Source organism: Lissotriton helveticus, chromosome 7, assembly GCF_964261635.1.
Source record: "Lissotriton helveticus chromosome 7, aLisHel1.1, whole genome shotgun sequence".
NCBI classification, from domain to species: domain Eukaryota; kingdom Metazoa; phylum Chordata; class Amphibia; order Caudata; family Salamandridae; genus Lissotriton; species Lissotriton helveticus.
The window spans coordinates 609,582,303-609,609,407 of record NC_136068.1 but is presented as its reverse complement, the minus strand read 5'-3'; the positions used below and the strand labels follow the sequence as shown (position 1 = coordinate 609,609,407).

Here is a 27,105-nt window from a genome sequence, read left to right as displayed (position 1 = left end):
TTGAATGCTTCCCCCTTGTGCCTCTGGCATAGATATTAATTAGCAGAATATCTGAGTTGTTATTAAGTGTTAGTTTAATCGCCTGGATGTCATTATTCTTAGTAGGGATATCGTGGATAATCGCATTGACCTCTTGTCGAACCCACATTGTCAGACCTCCCGAGGCCCTCCCTTTCCCCTCCCTCACAGCTGGAATGAAAAATTCAAATAACCTTCACAAAACGTGGGTACGATTGCCCAGCTCTCTTGGAAGGCGCAGATATCCTAATTCTTAATAAAAGAATTGCATTCGGGTAGGGGTAACTTCGAGCTGAGCTCGGCAATATTCCAGCTCAAAAAGCTAGGAGTTCTCAGAACCTCTGCAGAGCTTTCTGGGGGGCTAGGAGCTAAGGTCTGGGGGCACAGAATATTAGACTGAGAGGAACTTGATGGACCAGAACCCCCTGTGTCACCTAATTGTAATACCGTGTTACAAATGTTGCTTGTCAACAACATGCCCTCTCCCCCCCCCAAAACTGTATAAACCGTAGTCCGTTTTAACATAGTTTTGTAAGCATAAATTCAACTTGGAAAACAGTCCAGAAGTGTAGTCTGTCCATTCCCACTTCCAAGCCTCCTTCCCCTGCCTGGCAACTCATGGCTCCAGCTGTCAGATCTACTTCATGTCAGTGTGACAGAATCCCCTAGAGTGGTTGTTCTTAACCTCTGGTCCAAAGACAGCGAGGGTCCGCAAGGCTCACTCGGGGTCCGCAACTGTTTTACAAAATTATATAATACTAAAATTAACAAATTGGAATGAATGCAGTATATACAAATAAAGACACAAAAGTGAAAAGTTTAAAACTTTTTCTATAATGGATTATGAAACCAAATATTTCAATATTTGAGCATTTGTTTGGCGTATACTATTTTATATATTTGTGTGCAGTGTTTTGGGGTTGAAATCATAGAAATGTCTGAGGCTGGTGGTCCTCGGCTTGCAATAATGACTCCTTGAGGGGTCCTTGGATTCAAGTGATTAAGAGGGCCCCACAGAAGACAAAAGGTTAAGAACCACTGCCCTAAAGCACTGCTCTAGTTGTTCACTTTTGGTCGTTTTTCATCTTTAAATCTTTTCAAAATCACATCTAATCCGACTGTTAGCACCTACAACATGTTTATCTTTGAATATCGTATTTTATGGTGAAGTCTATCGTTCAGATTGACTGGAAAGTTTTCAAAGGAAATGTTGATGAGATGTGTAGTAAATTGAAGATTTATGCGGAGGGCAAGCACACATAGTTAATTTTCATATTCTTAATTTTCTGCTGCATCCCAAAAATGTTTCTAAGACTTGTGGCTTTGGTGTTATAGTTCCTAAAATACATTGAGAAAGACCGAGCTTGATGTTTGTCCCTGGACTGCTCCAAGAAATCAGTGTTTCTAGTTTTTGTTGTTAACCTGGAAAAGATTCAGTAGATTCCTACGCAGAAGTCATTTAGCATAGACTTCGAATGTGAAGGGAGACCCACTAAGCCTGCTTCCAAGCGCTTAGTCAGGCACTGCCTTCTGCATGGTGGGAAAATCTCGCACCAGTTCCGAGACTGCTGTGTGCTGCCATGATAAGCCTCTTAATATTACATCAATAAAATGATCTGCGGGTCTGCCGAGCTTACAACCGCTCAAAGGAACAAACAGTACAAGCTCAAGACACCTACTCAAACATGGGGGGGGGGGCGGGGGGGGAGTCCTTCTAAGGGGGCGGAATTCCATCACCCACCGAGGTGGCATGCTTAATCATCTGGGATCTCCTCTTGGTTGCAATTCCTAGTGTAACCAAGGGCTCAGGGATGTTTTATTGATCAGTTTGTCGGATCTTCTAAGGTCCATTTGATGCGAAGCATTGGAAGTAATTTAGGGTAATGGTTGCAGTGCAAAAAATGGTGATGTGAAAGGGGATTTAAAATTGATTACCAAAAAACAAATTTGTTTATTAGTTAACTCTTGGTGCATGTGCAGTATAAAAAATATTAGCTGCACTTGTCCAAAAAGCTGGTCTACATGTTTCAGCCATGATGATCTAATTACGATCGCGGCCGCCTTCAGGACCTAGGTGGAAGATGCTACTGCAAAACAGTGAAATACAAGTGACAATGGTACGGTTGGAATAAATACAACCTACGGAAACCAAAAGTCTTGATTGCGAAAGTTCACAATGGTGTTGGAGTCACCTGTGAAGGAAGAAAAACAATGTGATTTAAAATCATGGTGAGTGGAGACAGATAATACAGAGACTAGTACTGAGTGAGCCCAACGTCTGGGTCAATGCCCATCATATAGTACCTTAATGTGTACAATTAGATAATAATTTTAGAAGTATGCTTACCCGTGAGTTTACGAGTGAACAGCTCACCTCACCTGGCAACAGCTCAGGATGTGAGGCACCGCTCAATTGAAAAGGAAAACTAAAGTTAGAGATACAGTAGCCATAGTCGTTCTGTAGACTAGCAATCCACAAAAATTCAGTCAATTATATCATATTATGAGGAACCCGTTCTTAGATATATATACACAACTGTATGCATTCCCGTGATTTTAATAAGATGGTACACGTTTATAGATGTAAGTTGCGATTCTCATATTAACATGACTAGAGAATCTGGATTTCATTAAAGACACGGAGGCTGACATTATGCATTATTCCTTTAATGCAGTCCAAGCAGCCGCTTACATCACCATAATAAAAGGTTCCAGAATAGAACAATAGCAACACATGAAAGGCATGAGCCATCAACAATCTGCCTCTTTTAAATCTGGAGGACAATAAGTTCATGAAACTTGAAACATCAAAATGATCTTCTGATGAGCAGGATGAAGGAGAAGGAAGAACGAAGGTAAAACCAAAGGCCAGACGACACACAGTTAAGGAGCGTTACCTGAAAAGAGAAAGCAGTAAATATCTCTTGAATGTAAAAAATAGTGTCAAGCTTATCAAGCTAAAAGGAACACGAGATGAAACAAGTACTGTTAATAAAAAGTACAGTAATAAACTGAAACAAAAACAGCATTAAATCATTGTAGGACCACCAAGGGGTGGGATGGGAGGGTTAATGTCAGCCTCCGTGTGTTTAATGAAATCCAGATTCTCTAGTCATATTAATATGAGAATCGCAATTTCATTACAAGAACGGAGGATACATTATGCATGTTGGTAGCTTTGTAAAACAACATCAGACATATGTTCAATAGGCTTGCAATAATGACGTGCAAAGGTCAGCAGCTTTGAGAATGTCGTCCAACTTACCTCAAGACCAAAGAGATTTACTGGCCATAGCACCCCTCTAAGGGAGCGAGCTTGAAATTTCTTTAAGTCAATACCTGTTAAACTCTTAACAGTCTTAACCCATCTAGCAATAAAGGTCGAGGGTATACCTTTGTGGGGTTTAACAAAGGATATAAGTAATTGGTTAACATCCTGAGGGCAAAAAGCAAACATTCTGCGATCATACTCTCTCATGCAGTCCACAACGCAAAATTTTGGACATAAATCAAAACGAGGGTAAAAGATTGAATCAGACATAGTCTTTGTTCTTCTATAAATCTCAAATTTGACTCCGAACATGTTAAAAGATCTATTAGTAATCTCCAGGGCTTTGAAATCTGCATGAAATTAGGCATAGTAGAGTAGCCAGCTTAATGGAAAAGTTTTTTATTTTTATTTTTTATTGAGGAGAGTATGAACAGGCCAGTTATTGAAAAGATCAAGGATTAGTTTGACATCCCAAAGACTTTCATATTTAGGTTTAGGAGGTCTTCTTAAACGAATGCTTTTCATCACACTACAAACAATGACATTTTTACCTACCGTTTTACCATTGACAAGGACATGTCCAGCAGAAATAGCCTATCTATAGCAATTGATAGTTCTATAGCTGAGGCCTTTATCAAATTGTTTAACAAGGAAGTTAACTATGGCAACAACAGGTGCTTCCAAGGAATCCAGGTTACTTTCCAGGCACCAAAGTACCCAGATTCTCCATATGTTATTATATCTGTAGTGAGTGCCTGGGGCCCAAGACTCTCTGAGGAGAGTTGCAGCCGTCGCCGAAAGTCCTGAGATTTCATTGGATCTCCTGCCACTCACCAGGCAAGAAGGGTTAAACTCCTGTTCTGAATTAGGGGGTGAACTCCTCCGTCTACATCTGCCTGAAGATTCTCTAGGGTAGGAATTAGGAAGGGGGGGGGTTGCAAGCTAGTTCAAGAGTGGTGGTGAACCATGCTTGGGATGGCCAAAAGGGAGTTATTAGGACAAGGAAGCACTGATCCTGTCTCACTATCTAAAGAACTCTCTGAATCATGGCAAAGGGAGGGAATGCGTACACCTTGGCTCCTTTCCAAGATTGTAGTAAGGCATTGACTGCTAGAGCACCCGGGTCGGGCATCCAGCTGAAGTTGTCCTCCAGTTGAAAGGTTAGTCTGTTCGCAAATAAGTCGATCTCTAGAGGGCCCCAGATCTTGTTTAGGGTACTGAATGCGGGAGCATTCAGTTTCCAATTGCTGTGTTCTAACAGGAATCTTGAGTTTCAGTCTGCCGAGTATTCCGCTTTGAGAGCGATCTTATGTTCCAGACAGAAGGGCGAGCTTATGTTCCAGACAGAACATCCAAAGTTTCTTTGCTAGATTCGAGAGGTCTGCAGAATTGGTGTGCCCAGCTGTTAGTTCTAAATATTTTATGTGGTGAGATGATTCCTCTTGTGACCAGATACCACCAGTGTTCAGATTGAAAAGGCAAGCTCCCCAGCCATGAAGGCTCGCATCTAATTCTAAAACAAACTCTGGTTTTGAACCAAAGATTGCTTTTCCGTTCCAAGCGTCTAGGTTCTCGAGCCACCAGGCTAGTTCAATTTGGCTTCTTGATCCAGACAGATCCGATATCCGTACCAGAGACCAGTTCTTAGGGCTCTCGCCTTTACCCTTTGGAGGGCCCGATAGTTGAGGGGACCCGGAAAGATGGGTTGGATGGAGGAGGAGAGGAGACCCATAAGCCAGGCTAGCTCTCTCAGAGATATGTCTTGCTGTTTCAGGACGTGTCTTATTTCCTTCCTGATTTTGGAAATCTTTTTTTGAAGATAGTAAAAGGAGACATTTCAATGTGTCTACTGTGAATCGTGAATCCTAGGAACTCCAGAGATCTGGAAGGGGACAGAATTGATTTATCTTTGATAATGATGAATCCTAAACTTTCTAGGAAATCCATCAGTCTTCAGGTCTTTGGCTAGTTGTGAATGATCTTGAGACATTATAAGAATGTCGTCTAAGTAAATGATTAAATGAATGCCCCTTATTCTTAGAGATGAGGCAACAGCTCGCATGACCTTTGTGAAGCCCCAAGGGGCAGAGGAGAGTCCGAAGGGGAGAGCCTGAAATTGGTAAAGGTGATTTTTCCTAGTCAAATTGAAGAAAGGGTTGGTGGGATTCATCCATAGGAATGGTGAAGTAAGCATTTTTTAGGTCTAGTTTGACTAGCCAGTCTACCTCTAGAGGTAAATCCCTCAAGAGATGGATGCCCTCCATCTTGAAGTGTCTGTAAACCAAATATTTGTTTAGTTCTCTTAAGTTTATGACAGGTCTCCAACCTTTGTCTTTATTTTTTACAAGAAAGAGTGTGCTTATAAATCTTAAAGTTTCTAATGGGGCCTCTATTATGTCTCCTTTCTGAAGCATAGAGGAGATCTCCTCTTCTATTTTTTTTTTGTTGCTCTGGAGAGAGAGGCATGTCTCTTGGGAAAGAAGTTTATAAAGGTATGCGAGTCCTATCTATCATAAACCCATTGACCGTGTTTAAGAACCAAGGTTCTTGAGTGATCAATCTCGAATTGTGAAGGAAGTATTGGAGTCTGCCACCCACTTTTAGGGGGAAAGGAGAGGGGAGAGTGTTCTCACTTGCAGGGTTGTTTGAGATGAAGGTTCCACAGGATCTAAATTCTCTGATGCGTTGGCCTCTAATTCTCTGGGGGTAGAATTGAGGCACGTTGTACTGCTGATACCCTCTTCCGAAACCGCAGGATCTTTGAAATGGCCTTTGATTGAAGCGGCTGAAAGAGAGGACCCGTCTTCTGGCCTGCCATAAAAGGCTAGGATGGAAAACTCTGCGCATGTTTTGCTGTGCCTGGTCCATGGCAGTGAAAGTGGAGACGTATTTCCCGAAGGATTTAATGAGATCTTCTCCAAAGAGTAAACCTTTCGGGTTTTGCGAGGGTTCTTTATCCGCCATGTCAATTAGTTTTGGATTTATTTTAGTCAAAATGACTGTCTTTCACATAAATGCTAGCGTTGGCATTACCCAGTAGAATGAATGCTCTCTGGCTCCATCCCCTGATGAGATTGGTGTTGAGAGGGGTGCCATTGATGAGGCTGTCTTCTGCGGAATTAAGATTCTGGCTAATGGTCCCAGTACGTCGAGAAGTTGGTCTTGGCACCCTTTCAGGGATTTTTCAATCCCTTTTCTTGGATCATGTCCAAGTTTGAATAGGAATTAAATGAGTTCAGGGTCCAAATTGGGGGTATAGCAGCTTTTATCCTCAGTAGAAGGTGTAGAGCATTCAGCTCCAAGGTTGTTACAAGTGTCTCTTTCTAAGAGGTTTCTTATCCATTTTTTAATGAAATTTGCACAACCTCTTGGGTGTTTCAGATTTAATGGGGAAACAATTCTTCCCCTAAGGGGTCAAGGACAATGTCCTTAGAGGATGAGGGGAGTTCCTCTTATGCATTGTAAAATTCTTGATCATCTTCATCAAGATCAATGACATACTCATCAGGTGTATCTGAGGATTCTATATCATTAGATTTGTTATCTCCCACATTGTAAAGAGCATTATAATATTTTGTGCCGCTAAGGACACCCAGATGAGTTGCGCCGCTAAGGACACCCAGATGAGTTGCGCCGCTAAGGACACCCAGATGAGTTGCGCCGCTAAGGACACCCAGATGAGTTGCGCCGCTAAGGACACCCAGATGAGTTGAGCCGCTAAGGACACCCAGATGAGTTGAGCCGCTAAGGACACCCAGATGAGTTGCGCCGCTAAGGACACCCAGATGAGTTGCGCCGCTAAGGACACCTTGGGAGTTTGAGGTGCGAGGACCTCCATTAGAAGTTGAGGTGCGTAGACCTCCCTGGATTGATGAGGTGCTTGGACCTCCTATATTGCTCTTATCAATGTTTTTACTTTTCACAAGTTTTTTACCCCTTAATTCAGATTTTGTCCTCATCAGGGAGTGACCTTTTAGAGGACATCATCTGACTTAACGTTTCAAACATGCAGGACCGCAATTCCTTATGAATGATTTTTTGTAGGGCTTCGTTGTCTGTTAGGAGTAGGGGCAGAAGCCTTGTCTGAGTCCGAGTCAGACATGGTATATAGGAAATGTTAATTTGTAAAAAGTGGTAAAGCCCTTTAATGAAAGATAATTAGGGGGGATTTCCCTAAATAATAGTGACATGGTTTATAGATGAAGGAATGTCAAGAGAATAATTCCTCTTCTTATAATTAATTTTGTTGTAGAAAGTTGAAAAGGCTAGTTAAATGAGGATTTCCTGCTAAAACCCCGTTTTTTATGATTAAGTTTGTAAAACAATAATATGCAATAATAAAAGGTAGCGATGCAGAGCCGCTTTGGAGTGCGCAGCCTGCATTGGTGAAAAGAGGTGAAAAACTGAATTTAAATAGACATTAGGTAAGCGCATTATGGCATGAGGAAGTAGAACAAGGGTGAAATTGAAGAATAATAGTTTACACAAAAAACAAAATATTAAGGTTCGATTAAACATCTAAAAATCTTTAAATATATTCAAACATTAGAAATCTGGTCAGTCACGCAAGGATGGGACTAGGGAAGGGTGTATAGGGAGATCTCCATAAATTGGAGTTCGGTATAGAGGCAGTAGGATGGGGGGTGGGGTTAAGCCACACACTAGGGAACTTCAAAATAGAGATATAAATGAATAATGGTAATAAAGGAAAATGAACTTATCTGCTTGGAGCCGCATTTAAAATAGGCAGATTGTTGATGGCTCATGCCTTTCATGTGTTGCTATTGTTCTATTCTGGAACCTTTTAATGTTGTGATGTAAGCGGTTGCTTGGACTGCATTAAAGGAATAATGCATAATGTAGCCTCCGTTCTTGTAATGAAATTTGATAATGTCGAAGGAGCTTGTGATGATACGGAGTCCAGTCTGGATAAAATGTTCTACTGAGCAGTTTCAGAGAATAGACAAAGCCTGCGAAGCCTCGCAGGTCTCTGTGTTCTAAACAGTCAATGGGGCATGACATGTAGTATAACTGTTGGGATAACCTAGTTGCCCCTGCTCGTAACTAATCAAAAGCATCCAAAAGAGGAGCCATTCTGAAAATAAGGTAAATAACTGGTGTTGAGACATATAATGGTGTGTTTAAAAGGTCTCAGTTCATATCTAGGAGTCGAGAACATTTATTTTCACAATAGCAGGTCTGCAATCTATAGCATCTTTCAAAGAAAACCTGTATACCTTAGTATAATAACTATGTACTCATTTTAGTATAGGAACTACAGACGTCCTACTTGTGTATCAAAGGAGTGATGCCCTGCCCGGAGTTAAAATGTATGTTATGGATGGACAGGGACCCCATACAGGCTGCAATGACTGATCTGTTAGCCTTGAGCAGTAATGTGAGGAATAGATCCGGAAACACTCGCGTGGAGCTACAACAGGATCCATGGAATATCACCATTCAGGCCCAGAGTGTCACTCTTGAGTTTATAAACCCATCTCTGCTATTTCTGGAACAAAAATTTTGTTACATCTGTGACATGTGGAGGAACGAAAGGTTGTTCAAGAACCATCCATTTCAATTCTTCTGCTTTGTTTTAGAGACAAGAAATGGTTGGTAAGTCTTGTGGCTTGTTTTTGGCACCTAATCATGCTCTTGTGTTCGTGAATCTGTAGCTTCACCTTGAATTAGTTGATGACTTTCTCCATCTTATGATATGTTTTTCCTTTGTGGTAGAGAATGAAAGTGGGCTTTTCAAGAACAAGCAGAGTCTCCACCCAAAAAAATAGCTTTGGAAATGTCTCCATGGCAACTCGTACTCGTTTCCCGGCCTCTGCCCAACTCTGAGCTATCCGGTACAAAAGGGGGTGGTGATGGACGGTGCATCTGAACCAATCAAACACTCACACCCAGTCAACAGATCTGGGTTTAATCCATCACCGTTCTTTAGCCCACTCTGCCACCCCAGTTCAGACATGGCCATATGCAAATCGGTCTGACCCTATGCCTCATGAGAACAGTCCAGCCCGAACTGCCAAGCCATGCCTTCCCTGGACCGGAAACAAGCTTCCTAGGACCGGTTTCTGGCATTTCAGCCGTCTTCAGCCAGGCTTGCTTGAATCAAGTGGCAAAGTGAGCACGGGACTCACGTCTGAGCATACCCTGCCAACTTATGGCGTACAAAGCGGTACAAAAGGGGGTGGTGATGGACGGAGCATCTGAACCAATCAAACACTCACACCCAGTCAACAGATCTGGGTTTAATCCATCACCGTTCTTTAGCCCACTCTGCCACCCCAGTTCAGACATGGCCATATGCAAATCAGTCTGACCCTGTGCCTCATGGGAACAGTCCAGCCCGAACTGCCAAGCCATGCCTTCCCTGGACTGGAAACAAGCTTCCTAGGACCGGATTCTGGCATTTCAGCGGTCTTCAGCCAGGCTTGCTTGAATCCAGTGGCAAAGTGAGCAAGGGACTCATGTCTGAGCATACCCTGCCAACTTATGGCGAACAAAGCGCTCAAACGCTCCGTCCATCATCCCCTTTTGTATCGCTTTGTTCGCCCTGAGTTAGCAGGGTATGCTCAGACGTGGGTCCCTTGCTCACTTTGCCACTGGATTCAAGATAGCCTGGCTGATGAGGGTTATGAACCTGAAACCGGTCCCAGGATGCACGTTTCCGGTCCAGGGAAGACATGGCTTGGCAGTTCGGGCTGGACTGTTCCTATGAGGCACAGGGTCAGACGGATTTGCATATGGCCATGTCTGAACTGGTGTGGCGGAGTGAGCTAAAAAATGGTGATGGATTAAACCTAGATCAGTAGACTGGGGGTGAGTGTTTGATTTGCTCAAACACTCTGTCCATCATCCCCTTTTGTATCGCTTTGTTCGCCCTAAGTTGGCAGGGTATGCTCAGACGTGAGTCCCTTGCTCACTTTGCCACTGGATTCAAGATAGCCTGGCTGATGAGGGTTATGAACCCGAAACCGGTCCCAGGATGCTTGTTTCCGGTCCAGGGAAGACATGGCTTGGCAGTTCGGGCTGGACTGTTCCCATGAGGCTCGGGGTCAGACTGATTTGCATATGGCCATGTCTGAACTGGGGTGGTGGAGGGAGCTAAAGAATGGTGATGGATTAAACCCAGATCAGTTGACTGGGGGTGAGTGTTTGATTTGCTCAAACGCTCCGTTCATCATCCCCTTTTGTATCGCTTAACTCTGAGCTATGGCACAGCAGGAGCAAGTAATGCTCCCTCCTGTCTGACCTAGTGTCCCCTGCCTACCCCAACCCAGCCCCCACCATCCTACTACTCCCCACCCTGCAAGAACTACCCCAGCACACATTTACAAGCTGTTCAGCGCAGGTGGTAAATGTGAGCACTGATCACCACGGAAAAGGGGATACAGTAGGGTCTCCATCCCTGTAAAACCGACCTGCCGGGTTTTTAACCTGTCCACGCGGATAAACTAATGGCACGGTACTGGAGATTCTCATTTATCACACCACCATTACAGTTCAACTCGTATTTGGGGCAGAAGTGTTGTGGTGGCCACAGTTTGTGGGAGCCTACAGAATAAGATTAAAGAGGTCACCGTAAAGGAATTTATTTCCTTTAATGTTTTTATTGATCACATACATTTCAAACTGTGCTTGCCCAAAAGAATGCCTCCTCTTGTAGGTGAAACCAGAGGAAACCCTCCCCACAATACACACGTCTACACTGTTTTCCACGTACCAACACACTTTTTATTTGCCTGCCCCATGTACTGCACTAAGTTTGAGTTTTTTTCATTATGTCTAAACATTTTGGATAATTTTTTTTTTTTATTAATTTGCAACAATTAATAGTATTGAGCTGGTTTTTGCTCATTGTATTTGCTATGAGAAAGGGCACTTAAAATAATTATGTTTTAATTATTGATAAGAGATAAACAAACATTTCTGATTTCAGGTTGCACCCTGCGACTATCCATACTGTTGTCTGGGATTGGAGCCTTCTAACTTTGGTGATGGATGGAGAGGTGGTTGATGGAGAGGTAGGTGAACCAGGCCGTTACAAATCCTAGATATGTCCAAGACACTGCCATGTGCGTCTCAGAACAGCTTACCTCTTGTATGTGAAACCAAACGATAACCTTTTGTGTGGTGGCCTTTTCTGTTCATTTTGGTTAAACAGAATGTGTGCCCTCTGAACCCAGCAAAAACCAGAAGTATTGCACAATCTCACTGTTGGAGGGAGGAGTGGTTGGGAGTAGCCTAGTATTTAGAACACCAACTTGAGACTGCGCACTGGTACAGTAGAGAAAGATGAGGCTGGGAAATCCTCATTCATTAATGAATGGCAATTAATGTAACTTGACTCTGATCCGAGTCTCCTCGTGGTGCTCACTGATCAGAATTGGGTGCATGTTTGATTGATAAAGTTCTCAAGCATTGATATTTCACGTATTCACTGCTTTTACCTGTTGTCGGGATGGAAATCTCTGGTAGAGATGTTAAAAGTGAAGTCAGAATGCACTCATTTAATATTGTAAAGCATTTGCACTTCAGTGTTGAAGAAGGCCGATAGCTAGCTAATCCATGGGGGTTGCGATTAACTTTTTAGAGGCCACCATGGCTCAATGTGTTCATTGAACATCAAACGGAAGGGTAGTCATCCCCTACAGTTCTGCATTAGAGCGACTTCTGCCGTCTTTTCAGTCCGTAAACAGGAAAAGCTATTTTCAGGTAAATATGTTTGTGACATTTTACTTCTTGGCTTCACCAAGTTGCTGGACTCAGGCAAAATCCCTTGTCCCGAATTCAATCGTAGTTCCAGAGGAAGGGTGCATTTCATTCCCCATGTTCCTGATTTTAGTACCATTACGGCTCATATCCGTAGCAACACAAAGACTTTTTTCAAGCCTCTCAAACTTGGAAATTTTACCTGTCGATTTCCTGTTAAGTGCATTTATTTCTTGTGCCCAGAGCATGTGACACGAGTGAGAGAGTTCTAAAAGCAGATACATAGTTTATTGTGCCGTCTGCCTGTTCTCCACTTACAGAAAAAACTACAAAAGGGGAAGCGTTCTAGCTGAAAACGTTAATGTGGCTTCTGGTCAGCCTATGAAATCCAGTTTACATTCAAACTTTTCAACTAGGACAAACACCACCCAGCCAACCAGAAGATCATCAACACTTTTGTAACTGAGCCCTCTGTTATTGAATTCCTCCGCATTACCTACTTCTTTATCACCCATCTTTTTATGAGGCTGTGCATCATTATCAATTTGTAAAACTTTGATAGTGAGAGTGGTTTTACTGATTCCACCTCATCAATGACCCAGAAAATGTCACCATTGACCAAGGCATAATAATCAGGACATTGTTTACCAACTACAAAACTATAAACCCTCATATTTAGTACTGACAACAATATTGTGGGATTCGTTTCAGGAGTCTTAGGGAAGACAGAGGTTACTGGGCTCTTATTGTAACAATCAGTCTTTTACCGCAGGTGTCCTGGGGATTTACCTTACTATTGAGTCCACTCCTTTGGCTCTTATTGTGATCTGTCAATGGTGACGTCACATTCAATTGTGAATGGAATCTACATGATTTGCATCTGGATCTAAATTTCAAGGACTGTGGTGCCCCACTCTGCACCCACATGCAACCCAAGTGAACTCTTAATTTTAAGTAATTCATCAACCGGGATTGGCAGCCAGTAAATCGCTGAGAATTGTCATTTCGGTCGATCTGGGGTACAGAATATTTGCTTATACCTTTCTGTCCTTAAGAATCCTCATTTCTTGTCAACATGAAGAAGGGAACTCCTGAGGATGTCCCCCGTAACAGTTCAGCTTTAAGGCATGTAAAAATGGAAGCACATTTCCGTTGCCATCTGAAATAATTAAATGCTCCAATATGAACCCTAATTGGCCGTAGTGGAGAAATCCTTGGTCCTCGTTTTTTAGGTCTCGCCTACGAAGCGTGCATGCGCTGCATAGGAGGACCTTTAGCTTTTGCTCTGCTCTTTTTGGAAACACACACTCGTGCTTGTGGCGGCATCCACCTTGCGGGAGCCAGCAGGGGCGCGCCACAAGCACAAGTATGTGCTTCCAAAAAGAGCAGACTGCGCGCGCACCACTCCCGGGCTCACCTCCTGCTCCCCCCCCCCCCCCTCTCATGCGTGCCCCCAGGACAGTACTGACTCAAACTACAAGCAGAACTTGGATTTGTGTCTCACTTTGCTCCCCCCCCCCCCAACCCCCATGTCCTTGTTGGCTTTCTTCCTGTCCCCCTCCCTACGTACTTTTTGTTGCCTTTTTTTTCAGCCATGGAGGAGCTACCTAGAAGTTTTCTTTCAGTCTCTTATTTCAAATGTTATTTTATTGTGACCGTTACAACAGCCGCTTTTGAGTGCTCCTAACGAAATAAACAATGTATTCATGTTGATGATTTGCAGTAGATTTAATTATTGCCACAGTATTAGCGAATGCATTCTTAAACTTGTACCGTTTAGTGTAGATTTCTGAATGTAACTATCCCACAAGACCACTGCGAAAATGTAATTTGCATTTATATAGCGCCTACAACCCCCGGGGAGGCGTTGAAGCTCTTTGCTGCAGGTAGCACACTACTCACGCACTAAAGATTATTGTTTAATAGGAGATTAGTCATAAGTGTATTTTTCTTTATCCCCTGCCCGCATTAGTTCTGCAATAGTGCGGTTTTGTATACAGCCTGCCTGCAGGGAGGGTAGTGTCTAGTTCCTGGGCTGCCTCTGTACCGATGTCTTTTTGAGGATGTACTGGTTAACAGTATCTCGGGCTTCAGTCATGTGCAGTGGAGCAGACATGGGTCGCCCTAAACCGGATTATGTTTGCTTCTGTTCATTGAACCTTCTGTCAAATGCATAGGTACAGAAACTAATAAACTCTGAAGTAGAAAGCACCCGGATGAGAGAAATGCCCTGGCCGGAATCAGAAAATGTTAGTCATTATTTTTTTTGGGCCTGGGTCTAGCTTGGAGGGTGACCAGAGGCCAGAATTAAACTTCTGCACTACGAGATTTGCTGTAGCAATCGCAACAGATTCATGATATAATCTCAGATGTTGTTTAAAGCCTATGATGCTTTCCAGCAGGTGTAACTTGCCAACTGGTATCAAGTGTAATTTGTTTCCTTAACTGAATGTACTGTAACTTTGAAAGCACGTTGCCCTCTCTTATATTGCCTCAGTTTTTAGGTTTCGCCTGGCGTCCACTGCGCAGCAGTGTTCGCGCAGGCGAAATCTTTTGAGTTTCAGTATGGGGCTTTAACCCGCCTCTCTGTTCCATTGGCTAGCTCCATAAATGGAGGCTAGCCATTGGAACAGAGATGCGTCAGTCATTGTCCGAGCAGATTCGTGGGCGTTCCGGCGATTTTTTTTTTCACTCTCCGCCCCTTTAACAACGTCATTGCGGCGGTGGGCGGATGTTTTTGTTTTTGGGGGGGGGACGGCATGTTGTGTTCAGTTCATCGTGGCTTTTGCGGGAGTGGGCTGCGCGATTTATGTTGCCGAGATGTTTGCGAGCAGGTATGCAGCATTTTCTAATTTTATTTTAACTTTGTACGTCTTTCCGTTTTTGTCGTCTCTGTGTATTGTTGTCCGTGGCTTCTTGCCGTTTCCGTGTACCGTACTGCTTGTCTTTTGTCTTGTACCGTCATGCGTGGCTGTTGTCTTTGTGTCCTTTACCGTCGTGCGTGGCTGCTGTCTCGTCTGTGTATTGTTGTCCGTGGCTTCGTTTGTGATGTTTTTGGCCGCCATTTTTTCAGGGAGCTGGGGCGGGCGGGTCGCGAGTGCCTGGCGTTGCTTGTTCAGTGTGTGAATGTGCCTATTTTTCTCTGGTGACCTTCGAAATAGGATTTCAGCTAAAGTGATTAAAAGAATACTTTTGCAGTTGTGTATCTGAAAGGGTCTTAGTACAATTCACTAGTGAGTAAATGTAGTGTGGATGACGTTGGATTAGGAAGAATAAAACTGTCTGCCCTGGCACGATTCCTGCCAGCAATATTCGCATCCTGTTTTTGCAACACTTTCCCCACAGCAGCTAATTCCGTAGTTTAGAATTTAAAATGGCCCCTTCTGTTGTAAACAAAACACCCTGAATCGGCATTCCTGCCTTTCACTGTCAGAGACTCGTTTCTTCCGCCCACGCTTATTTCCGGTAGTTACCGCAATGTTGCACTGTTTGTTTCCTCGATATGAAAACTGGTGATTTGGACATTTGTTTAATTTCAAAGTAACAAAACGGCAATTTCGAGAATATACCGACCTCTTTTAAACAAAAAGCATTGGCATAGCCATTAGGTCTCACCTTTGGGACCTTATAAGTGTTTAGCCATGCAGCAGTTAATGTTGTTGCAGTAAGGATATTTTGGTGCATAACTAAATACTGATAAAGGTCCCAAAGACGTGACCTATTGTCTATGGTAGTGCTTAATGTGGCAAGTAATGCAAGTTTCAATTAGGTTCTATTGATAAGGGTTTCAGCCCCTGCTGTTGGGTCCAAAGACCATCATTTCCACTTGCGGGTGTAAGTTTTCCAGTTTTTTTAATCTCTCATATATTCATATGCTTGAATTATTCCCCGTTGTCAGTCCTAGAATCCACTGTATTTTTAATTTCACCAGTAAAGGTTATTGTGCACATTCATCTAATTGGAAACTCAAAATATTAGTTAATGGGGTGAAAGTTCTGAGTGCCTCTTTATCCCCTAAAGGCCACCAAAGCTTAGATTTGTACCTCATGGTGAGTGCATCCAGTGTTTATAAACTCATAAAAAATACTTATGATGGAGAACTTGGATTGTACACAAGTCCCTATTCCATCTACAGGATTTCTATTCATGCAAACAACCCGCTTCCCCTTTTTGATGCTTGCTTATAGTTTACAGATCAGGTTATAAAATCCCAGACTGTAGTGTCCTCCTGGGGAGTACTGGGCCTCCGCGCCTCATAAATTGTTTGGCAGCTGAAACAGCAAGGCGGTTAGACTGAACAAAATATCTTAAAGCAGTACATTCTGACGCAGTTAATTTTTTTTATTTTTTTTTTAATATGCATTTTTTTATTTTAAACAGTAAGACAAGAGTAGGCATTACAGATATCAGGTGTCAAACGGTAAAATGCAGAACAGGGACTGGCGGGGGAAATATACATACAACAACCATCGCAAGGAATACATGGCCTATCGCGATTACGCACATTAGAAAAGAGAAATAAACAGTCTATTATACGATCCAAAACAATCCCACCCGCCCGACCCCGTCCTCAATGATACAGGATAATTAAAGCCAGTGTAGACACCCGGACAATAAAGGATACGTGAAGAATAAACAGCCCACCTCTCGTAGAAAGGAAAAAGGAAGACAAAAGGGCCATAGAACAAAACAAAGGCAAAATAAAAAAAAACTCCCCTAACCCCCCACCCTGCACCCCTGCAATGGCTACGGCCTAACCCCACTAGCAGCGTGCCTGTCGCTCAAAGACTACCCTAAAAGAAGGGAAAAAGAGAGAAAGTGGAGGAGGAGAAAGCAAACACACTCCCGGTCTCCCGTACCCCCCGCCAACAGTGACCACCCCGAGACGTGATAAAGCCAACATTCAGCAAAATATACAAACCAGTCGGGGGAGTATAGTCAATAACCACCGAACTCCCGTCACAGTATAGGCACAACCCCGGCATTGCATAAAGCTATTATATCAGATCTAAGCGATCAAGTTCAGCCTTGGCCAGTACGATCTTTCATAAGAGTCTTCTTCACTCGAGCCGCCATCTTGATGGAAAAGGCAAAGCGTTCATAAAAGTTCATGTCAGTGCAGTAGGATCGAATACAGGATAAAAGTTCACGAATCGAACGAGGAAAGGTGTCCAAGAACAGCGAGTATCTCGAACAGTCACTGAGGAACTTGTTACCACACAGAAGACCGTCTATAGATGTATTAGGCGGCAGCAGAATCGAGCAGAAGACACTGGCGATAAGCACGGGCTGGCTTGTTGTTGATTGGGGACCGCCAAGGCTCATTAAATCCGGGATCTGCACGGGGACCTCGATTCCAGATGTTCGGTGCACCGCTGGTACCACAGCTAGCTGGAAACTTAACAAAGAGTGGTCCTCCGGTTCCAGGATACCGTCCACTTTCACAATCAGTGTCCGGAACACAGCAACGGTGTGCGAATGGAGCGCCCCAATGGCGGCCATAATGGCCTGCAGCGATAGCATGCCTTCCGTCCGCTCCATCCCCTCTCAGTAGGCGACAGAGCAGGACTTGAACCCCGGAGGCCGGCTACTCCGGGGTAACAGGCCACGCAAATCTGATGTTGAACAGTGGCGCTCCTCGTCTAGCAGAACACACCTTCGTCGTCAGCGAGGGCCCCAGCCCGTCGACCCCGGGAGGGCAGCAAGGTCTTCGGGCACCGGACCCCCACCACGGCAGCCGGTGTGACACGCTGGTGTGTCCTCGGTGTAGGTCATGCACAGGATCGTCACCAAAAATCAACAATTCACGGCATACTTCGGGAGACCGGGCTCAGTCCAGGTCTCACGGCCGATGTTGATCAATTCCAACCCGGATAGGCTAGAAATCGAGGCCCCAGCTTCCACACATTGTTAGGCCGAGAATGGAAACACGCCGTATCTTCGTCAGCCGATGAGGTAGAAAACTCGGGATTGCACCTTTAGAAGCAGAAAAACTTCATGAACAAGGAAATCTGGTGTGAGCTCAGGATTGGCAGGATATTCGAGCTGCTGGCGGAGGTCGGCGGAGCCGGGAGCTTACGCGGCCATCTTGGTTGCTAGCGTAGCTCCTCCCCCGACGCAGTTCATTTAAAGTTTGCACACATGGTTTCCAGGCTGATGCCAGGGAATATTGTCCGCAAAACTATGAACGAGAAAAAATCTTGAACTTTTATTACTGGCAAGTAACTTATTTCTTTTGCTTTTTTCTGATAGTTGATTTATTTGAAGATGGTTGCTGGAAGAATGCAATAGGACAAAACCATGCGTAATTTTTTCCAGGTCTCGCGTGCGTTGCAGGGCAGAGCCCTGCTCTGCCTCCGCAAGAGATTTTGTAGGAGAGTATTTTCAGAAGAGGGCTTTAAGCCCCGACCCTCGTTTCCATTGGCTGGCGTCACCGTTTGTTAAACGGTGGCCTGCCATTGGAAATGAGGGTTTTTGGTTGCCGCCCTTTGGCTTGCGACCCGGACTCGGTGGCCTGCTTCACGGCTGTCGAAGCACTTTCTTATCTTAATTGGGCCATGTGTTTCTAATTAGAAACACATGGCCCCATAAAGACAAGAGATCGATGCTTGTTTTTGTCAGGGCCTTCCCTGCTTCGTCTGTGCTGCTCGGCCCCTCGCTCTCATCCCATTGGCTGGCTGGTGAGTGGACTTCAGGCTTTCGCCGGGAATGGGGAAGGTGGGCGGGCTCTCCGGGAGCTGTCTTTTTTTCTGCGGTTGACGCGCCTTTCCCCTCCCTCGAAACGGGTTGGGAGAGCTTCTTGAAGAAATGGGGATTTGTGTCTGATGCCTTTTGCGTGGGCTGGCCTTCAGCAGCTCCCGATTGGTTGCTGAAGGTCTGGGGGACTGACAGGGTGGGTGTTTGTATTTGCTCCCTTCGTCATCAGATGCAAACTGAGGGAAATTGTGCAGGTGGCGCGTGCATCGCATCTGCAGACTCCCTTGGGGATGCCAGTTTTGGATGGGAGCCAGATTTGCGGCGAGTCGGTCCCTTGCACCGCGGAATGCTCCCGGCAGAGTGGCCCTCTAATCTGGCACGTTGTCCCTCCACGGGGTTTCCTGTGGCAGCGGTGGATTCATTCTTTCATGCATGTACAGCTCGCGGAGTTTGTTTTTCTTTTCCCACCCCCCCCCCGCCAGCCTAGTAGTAGGAGCAGCAATGGTTGTCGTGCGTAAAATCTTCCAAGTGCGCCGCTTGCACCTTTTGCTTTATAAAATGTTTTTGTTGGGCAGCGTAGCACGCTTTCAAAAATAGTGGCCGTGCTCCTTTCTTTTCAAAGTGCCCGCCTCCCCCACTTGCAACTCTGCTCTATTCAAGGATGAAGCGTGTGATGGGCACGCTCTGACCATCCTTCTCGCGGTGTGATCATGCTGCTCTACTGCAGCAGCTGACACTGTGACACCTAACCCTGGGCGTAAGACTACGCTCACGTAGTTTGTGCAACTACGCGCTACGCGAATTGCACGTAGCACAGTGTAAAAAGAGCGTAGCATCGGGCATTTTTTGCTTGCTTTCGGTGCTCCACATCAAGTTGACGACCGCGAGCGAGCAAAATGACATCCCGGCGAAACTTTTTCCTCGTTCGCGATCAGCAACATAAAGTTGCCGATCACGAGCGTGGAAAATAAACCTCCCGGCGAGATTCTCAGCGCGGGGAGGTCAGGTTTCTCATTGCGAGTGGTCGCGTATGCTCGCTACCGCTCATATGAGAAACTACCAGTCCGCATTGAGAAAACTGCCGCTCGAGTACAAATCTACTCGAGTGGTAGAAAACGACCGCTTGCACTGTGCAAGATGCCGTTTGCAATGATTGCACAGTGCAGACAAGCATGTGCAATCAGTGCGAACAGCATTTTCCCTACCGCACTACGCACTTCGCGTAGCGCGACTACGCGAACTACCCCCAGGGTTAATGACACCAAGTCGTGCTATGACGTCACTGGTTCAGCCCACAGAACCTACTTTGCCACGACTGTGCGCGCCCCTCAGTGCTGTCTTGTGTGTTTGATGTCCTTCAATACTGGATGAATTCAGTTATATACGACGCTCTTACATGGCTTTCTTTGGTTCTGTGTAAGTAATATTGGTCGCCTCGAGTCCCTTCAACGGCCTCTCGAGTTCCGTATTTCTACATTCGGCAGTTAAAGCACAAAAACAGGTAGAATAGGGATGCGGTAAGCTGCTAATGTGAAGGGCCATGAGCTCATTACGGAGGCTCTGCAGGTGCACGAGCTGCCGGAGCACAGCCCAAGGATAAGGTGCAGGAAAGCAGACATGTTACATGGTAATCCCCCGCACCCACTCGCGAGGTCCGAATAACAACGTGCCCACAGCGGTTGGGAGGGGTGAGCGAGGGGGGGGGGGGTGTCCGCGTCATGTCCAGCATGTGCACTTACATTAACGCCGCAAATAATTTTCCAAGCCAAATACAGGGACATGTCAAATGTTTTTACAAGCGTGTCACTGAATTTGTATCACTTACACTTTTCATGCCACTCACATGTCTTCCCCGCACCCCTTTCTCCCGCCCTCAAACCAATCCGCTCCTTCTCCCACTCACCGTACTCTGACCTGCGTGTTTCTTATCTTCCCTTCCCTTACCTTCCCTCACCTCCCACTCTCAGCTTTAATACGTATTTCCTGGTTTCATGTAAAAAACACAGCTTTATTGTGTTGCAACTTTTACATAGCGCGTTCTACCCAATGTAGGGCGCTGAAGCGCTTGCCTAAATAGGTAGCACGCTGCACAGTGTAGGGTTGGAATTCCTGGTTTGATTTGTAACTGCAGCAGGTTCTAATAAATTTAGAAATTGTGCGTACGTGCCTACACACAAACATACATATCTACAAGGCATATACTGCAGCTGCAATAGATCTCGCGTTAATTTACAGTCTGGCTTTAATTTATAAATGCATCTAAACATATACATGCAAAATAACAGTTTTTAAGCTGCAGCACATTAACTGCTAATACGTTGTCTTTGCCAGTGCTATTTTTCACCTCCATCTCTGGATTCTTGCCAATGGTTATTATGGAAACCAAAAACTCCTACACATAATCTTGTTTGTCTCTGGAATTTCTTGACATTCAAAAATATACTACCCCATCCCCATAGCTCACTCCGTCCACACACATCCCTCACACACCTCTATGCACTCGCAAAGTTTATTATGTTTATTTCAATATAGAGACTTATTACCAATTAGTGGTGTCACTAATCTATCGAGGTAAACAGTGCACGAATAAAAGTAATTGAGTGTAGCCACAGCTCACTCTTTAAATACAGTTGCTTCTTGGCGCTTGGGCCCTAGTAGCCGCGTAATATGATGGTGTTTGCGGTCTGTTTGCTAAAAGCTATAATAACATTGCGGGCTCCTAAACACTATGATAAACTTGAGCAATATTTAACTACAAGATCACCTAACTGGCTTGTTTTGATGTACTGGAGGAAGAGAAAGTCCTTATCATCGGGCTTCGTGGTACTCTTGTGATCGACATTGAAAAGATGAGAAGCTGGGCAGAAACGGAGAGAAGGTGCAGTGCTGGTTTGCGAAACTAAACAAGTAAAACCTGAAGTCAATAATTTTTTTACGCCTTTAACGTTAGACATTCATGCACCCCAACTACCAACCTTCAAACTGTCTTTTTTATCAGCTTTGTTTAACTTTATGGAACAACTATTGTCTGACTTGGCACCACAAAGAGACTGCAGGTCTATTAACCCAGTCTGCTGCCTCACATTGAAGGAGAGGTTATTGAGCAATGCATCTTCAGGGGCACAGGGGGCATTAACCCCCCCTTATCAGAGTGAGACAGTCTTGCACAAGAAAGCCCGTGCCGGGGGGGGGGGGGCTGGGGGTGTGTCACGTCTTCAGTAAAACTGCTTGTGGCGCCATACAAGCCTGGCAGAGCTACTCCCACCTGCGTGCCCCGCTGTGCAAGGCGTTGGTGCAACTGGTTTCACTCCGGTGGGGGCTGCAGATCACAAGGGAGTTGTAAATCTGGGCGTGCGGAATTAAAGGATCTGAGTCCTATCATCTGGCAAATAACCTAGGAGCGAGTGGTTTGCACTCAATGGTTGCAGTTAACTTCGGCCCTCTGTTACTTACGGCGAACAAAGTGGTACAAAAGGGGGTGGTGATGGACGGAGCATCTGAACCAATCAAACTCTCACACCCAGTCAACAGATCTGGGTTTAATCCATCACCGTTCTTTAGCCCACTCTGCCACCCCAGTTCCGACATGGCCATATGCAAATCAGTCTGACCCTGGGCCTCATGGGAACAGTCCAGCCCGAACTGCCAAGCCATGCCTTCCCTGGACCGGAAACAAGTTTACGAGGACCGGTTTCTGGCATTTCAGCCGCCTTCAGCCCGGCTTGCTTGAATCCAGTGGCAAAGTGAGCAAGGGACTCACGTCTGAGCATACCATGCCAACTTATGGCGAACAAAGTGGTACCAAAGGGGGTGGTGATGGACGGAGCATCTGAACCAATCAAACACTCCCACCCAGTCAACAGATCTGGGTTTAATCCATCTGGGCCGCAACTTCTTCCTCTGAACAAACTGCATTTCTCTGACGTTGTGCCTATGCAATGTGCGTCACAGCCCCAGGGAAATTAACGCCGCTCTTAGGATAATTTCCGGGACCAGGAACGCTCCTAAACCTCCAGTGCTGAATTTGTAAAAAAAACATAAGTGCCAGAGCCCTCGTCAGGAGGACATTATAGACTGCACCACCCCCTTCCCCTTTCAGCGCTACCACCGCACTCTAAAAGTGTTACAATTCCAGTCCCCTAAAGCTATAAGAATGGCTTGAGCAGCAGGCATTAGTCATTTAAATGCATATCGAATTAATAAACAACTATTGTTTTGCTTATCTCTAAATTTTACAAACAGTAACACCATGTGGCACCTGTCATAAGTGCTGTGTCGATGCTGAGCCCCGGAAACCACTGGCTCAAATTAAGCATTGCTAAACCTCCCTTTATTTCTGCTCCCTCAGCCCATTAACTTTACCAGCTGGCAGAGGAGACGGGAACAAGGGATATCTCGCTGTGCTGCTGGTGCTGTTTTAGTACCCTATCGGCCTTTACCTTCTGTTCCAAGCCATCTATCCCTAACCCGATATGTCCACACATCAACACCCCTTCCCTAACCCAGCAGGTGAACCGGGGAAGATGCGTGTTTAGAGGCAAGTTGCTGATCTGATGTAACCAGCTGAAGTCTGGCCGGTGAAAAGCATCTGTTGTCACATTTTATTCACCAGCAGTAGCAAGGGAGGGTAGCAAATATCTTTCCTGCTATTTCTCCACTTTTCCGTCATCGTTGTCTTTCTTTTTGTCTCCATATCCCCCTTTCTCTTTTTTTTTTTTTTTTGGTTCGCGCATGTATTATGGCTTAGTAAAGGCTGAGTGATTTCAGCCTCTCTTGTTGTACATATGCACACTATGTTAAAAAACAAAAGTCTCTAAGCGGAATGAGGTCCAGAGTTGTTAAAATGTATATTTAATCCATTATGGTGTCCGTGTTGTCCTTTGCTCCCCTACTAGTTGTTGTTATGACTGCCCTCGCTCCCTCTCCTCCCCTCTCTAGCCCGTCTCCCTGCCCTGGTCAGTGCCCTGCTCCTTCTTGCCCCGGGGCCCCTTTCGCCTGTCCCAAGCGGCTCCTCCCTCCCTGCAGTCCTAGCATCAGACACCTCCCTCCACCTTCCTCCCCCTTTCGGCTTCTCTGCCCCAGGGTCCCCCCCTTCACTCTTTCCGGAGCAGTTGCTCTCTCCCTCCCCAGTCCTGCCCTCAGACGGCCCTTTCTCCCCCAACAGCCGGCTGCTTTCCCCGGACCCCTTTCTCGTGTTACTCTGAACCCCTCTTCCCCTCCCGCCTTCGACTGCCCTCTCACCTCTTGCCTCTGCCTCACACCAGTGCACCCTCTGCCTACTCTGTGACACCCTCTTTTATTTTCTCCCCTGCTCTTTTTAGGTCTCGAATAGGCAGCGCATGCGCTGCCTCTACAAGGCATCAAGTAATCAGTATTACTAGTCAAACTCCACCCATGAAGTTTTGTTGCTTACCATCGGTGAAATCTGCCATTGCTGTTGTTACCTTTCTTATTATTGGCTGGATGGCCCATACGTCACTTCCGTTTTCTTCTGTTTCTGGAGGAAACCGCATCGACCAACTACAGTTAACCTACGCTGCAGGACGGTATCTTTTAATGTAGGGACTACTTTTTTTATGAATGCACCACTTTTCGCGGTGTTGCACCCCCCACCCTCCACCCTTTGCTCCTTGTTTGTCCAGGGATTCCCTTCTGCCGCGTCACCGCTGGAGAGAGGGGCCGCCCAGCAGGACGTCCGCGTCGAGCTGAGAGGTGCGCTCGAAACCGAAAGGGCTGCCCCGCTCCTTCTCGGTGCAGATTCACCAGGAGCCTAGTGTCCGGAAGACAGGAGGAGCCCCAGGCCGGTGCCAGCCTCGCCTCTTCAACCCCAGGTAACACCCGCGGCTGTGTTCGACCTGGGGAACTGCTTTCCTGTTCACGGACCGGCTATGTTACTCCGGTGTGGCATGGCCCTTCCAGGCTTCCGTACCCGTACCGCGAGTACAGGATTTACTGCGGGGGTTTCGCCTTTCCGTTACAATTTCTACATATACGGGTATCTTGAGATGCACCTCTGGCACAAACAGCCAGCATTGCTAAGCCGCGGGTAGACTGCAGGTTGTGTGTGCTGAAACCCCCCTCCGGCTCTCAGATCGACACATGCCACCCCTAAACCGGTAGTTGTGTGTAGCCCTACCTTCCCAGTGACCCCCCCCGACACACACACACCACTCCACACCACAGTACGTGGTCACACCTACACACTTCCACAGAATGCTGCCAAGTGTGCTTATATCTCGAAGGGGCTCTCCCCACCCAGCTACTCTCGTTCCGCTCTTTCTTTCTCTTCCCCCTGCTCCTTCTCTCTTTACCCCGTGATCTTTCTCTCTCTGCTCTCTTGCTCACTCTCTCTGTGCTCTTGCTCTCTTTCCTGTCTCTCACTCGCTCCCTCTCCACTCTCTTGCTCTCTGCTTTTTCTCCCTCCACACTGTCCGCTCTTTCTCTGAGCGCTCGCGCCCTGTCGCACTCTTTCTCTCCCCCTCTCTCTCCTTCTCTCCCCCACTCTCTCTCCTCTCTCTCACCCAAAGAACACTTTGAGTTGACACTTGTTCCTCTATACAGCTTAGATAAAGGCTTTCAAAAATGTATCGGGGTTTAAAAAACTGGAGGAGGTGGAAGTGAACATCATGGTCATCAGCTTCTCAGCCATAGTAAAAGTAAAACCTGCTATGCCTTGCTGTTCTTAATGACAATAATTTAGAGAAATTCTAAGAAAGGAAGGCAGCGGAAATGTAGTCTGAAATGAGGGGCATTCATATAATGAGGGTTAATTGAGGGGATAGGTGTGAGTGAATATAAGGCTGCTGCTTGGCATTAATCTGGTTTAAACCAAACCATCTCATACTTAATTTGTACTCACCGCTCTATAAATATGCCTTCTGCCATTTGCCAATGCTAGGATGAAGATGGGAGTGTACAACAATATTAATGAATTTGAGCGATATTTGCTGCATACTTTTCCAATTCCACATAGATATGTTAATGAATCCATCCATGTTTGGCTCCCAATACAACTGGTTACCTCTGGTGTTCAATCTCTGATGTTGGACAGACACAAACACCTGACCTTCAGAGAACCGGTCTTCGCCTGTAACAAGCATTTAAAATTCGGACACAGGAAAATGCTTTTTGAGAGACGAAGCCTCAGTGGGTTTCGATGCCCCTCCACTCCTCAACAGTGGCACTAAATACCACATTATATTGCATCTATCTGCATATATTCTTTATGCAATGGCATTTTTCATGTTTGTTTTACAACCAGGATGCAAGGGATTGTAATTGTTCAGAAAAATTACACAGAAGAGGCCTTATGGAAGAATTGTTTCCATGTGTGAAGTAACTGTAGTACGCAGTCTGTGAGTCAGTAACAGTGTTTTTCACTTACCAGTTTTGTGGCAATAGATTTGACCTTTGTACTACTAATAAACGTGTGAACATGTATTAGTGAAGTTGCACTATATAACATACTATTGGACATTTATTTTTATTTTCATGGTATAAATGTGTTTGTGTGGGGGAAGATGTGTGTGTGCTTAATTGTTTCTATTACTTGTTCTTTTTTTTCCATTAAATCACATATGCAACGATATACGGACTTTCATGGCCCCACCTTTAGTCAACAAGCATTGGAAATGCATTAGGTCTCGCATTTGTTTAAGTTAGAGCTAGTGGCATCATAAATGGCAATTTCTTTTACTTATGTGTTTTGAAAACCAACGCATAAATAAAAGGCATTGTCATTTACAATGCCAATAGCTCAAACTCTCGCGAATGCGAGACCTATTGCATTGCAAATGCTTGTTTGACCACTCTCCCCATCCGTTTTTAACCCTACTCCCAATCTTTTTTGACATCTCTCTTCACTCTCCTGTTTCCTTCTTTCCCATTCTGTCACACCATTCTTTCTCTTCCTCTTAGTTTAACTAGCCTCCACTCTCCTCCCCTCTTCTCTTCCCATCCCATCCCCGCCCAATCCCCTCTTGTCCTGTCCTCTCCATCCCTCCCCCACACCCCTACAACCTCTCCTCTCTAATTCTATCTCTTCCCTATACCTCCACCCCTCTTTCTCCACACCCTCCCTGTTTCGCCGTCCTAGCATTTTCCACTTTAGACTACTTCCCATCCCTGAAGCTATTATTTTTACCCCCTTAACAGCTGTCTGTCTAGGTTAGTATCCCAGAAGCATTCTGGATGTTGTAGTCAGAGCAGCAAGCCTATCCTCACACCGAGGGGCAAGGAAGGGCTCCCAGAGCTCTTCTGCAACACTGCCGAAACAAGAGAAGAAAGATGGCATGTTAACGGCCCAGAGGCAGAGCATCTGCACAGAGAGGTCTCTAAAATAACAAGCTTTTAAAATTCAATAGGTCTCGCCTTTGATTAATTTAAAGCCATTTGCT

The 27,105-nt window shown here is 45.3% G+C and overlaps 1 protein-coding gene across 1 annotated transcript in view; it reads left to right on the top strand.

The window, feature by feature from the left end:
* SIMC1 (SUMO interacting motifs containing 1) overlaps window positions 1-27,105 on the top strand; it is a 373,014-nt gene that overhangs the window by 137,189 nt on the left and 208,720 nt on the right. The window contains exon 4 of the mRNA XM_078652825.1: window positions 11,241-11,325. Coding sequence (XP_078508951.1) covers window positions 11,241-11,325 — 85 coding nt within the window. The remainder of the gene's footprint in view (window positions 1-11,240; window positions 11,326-27,105) is intronic.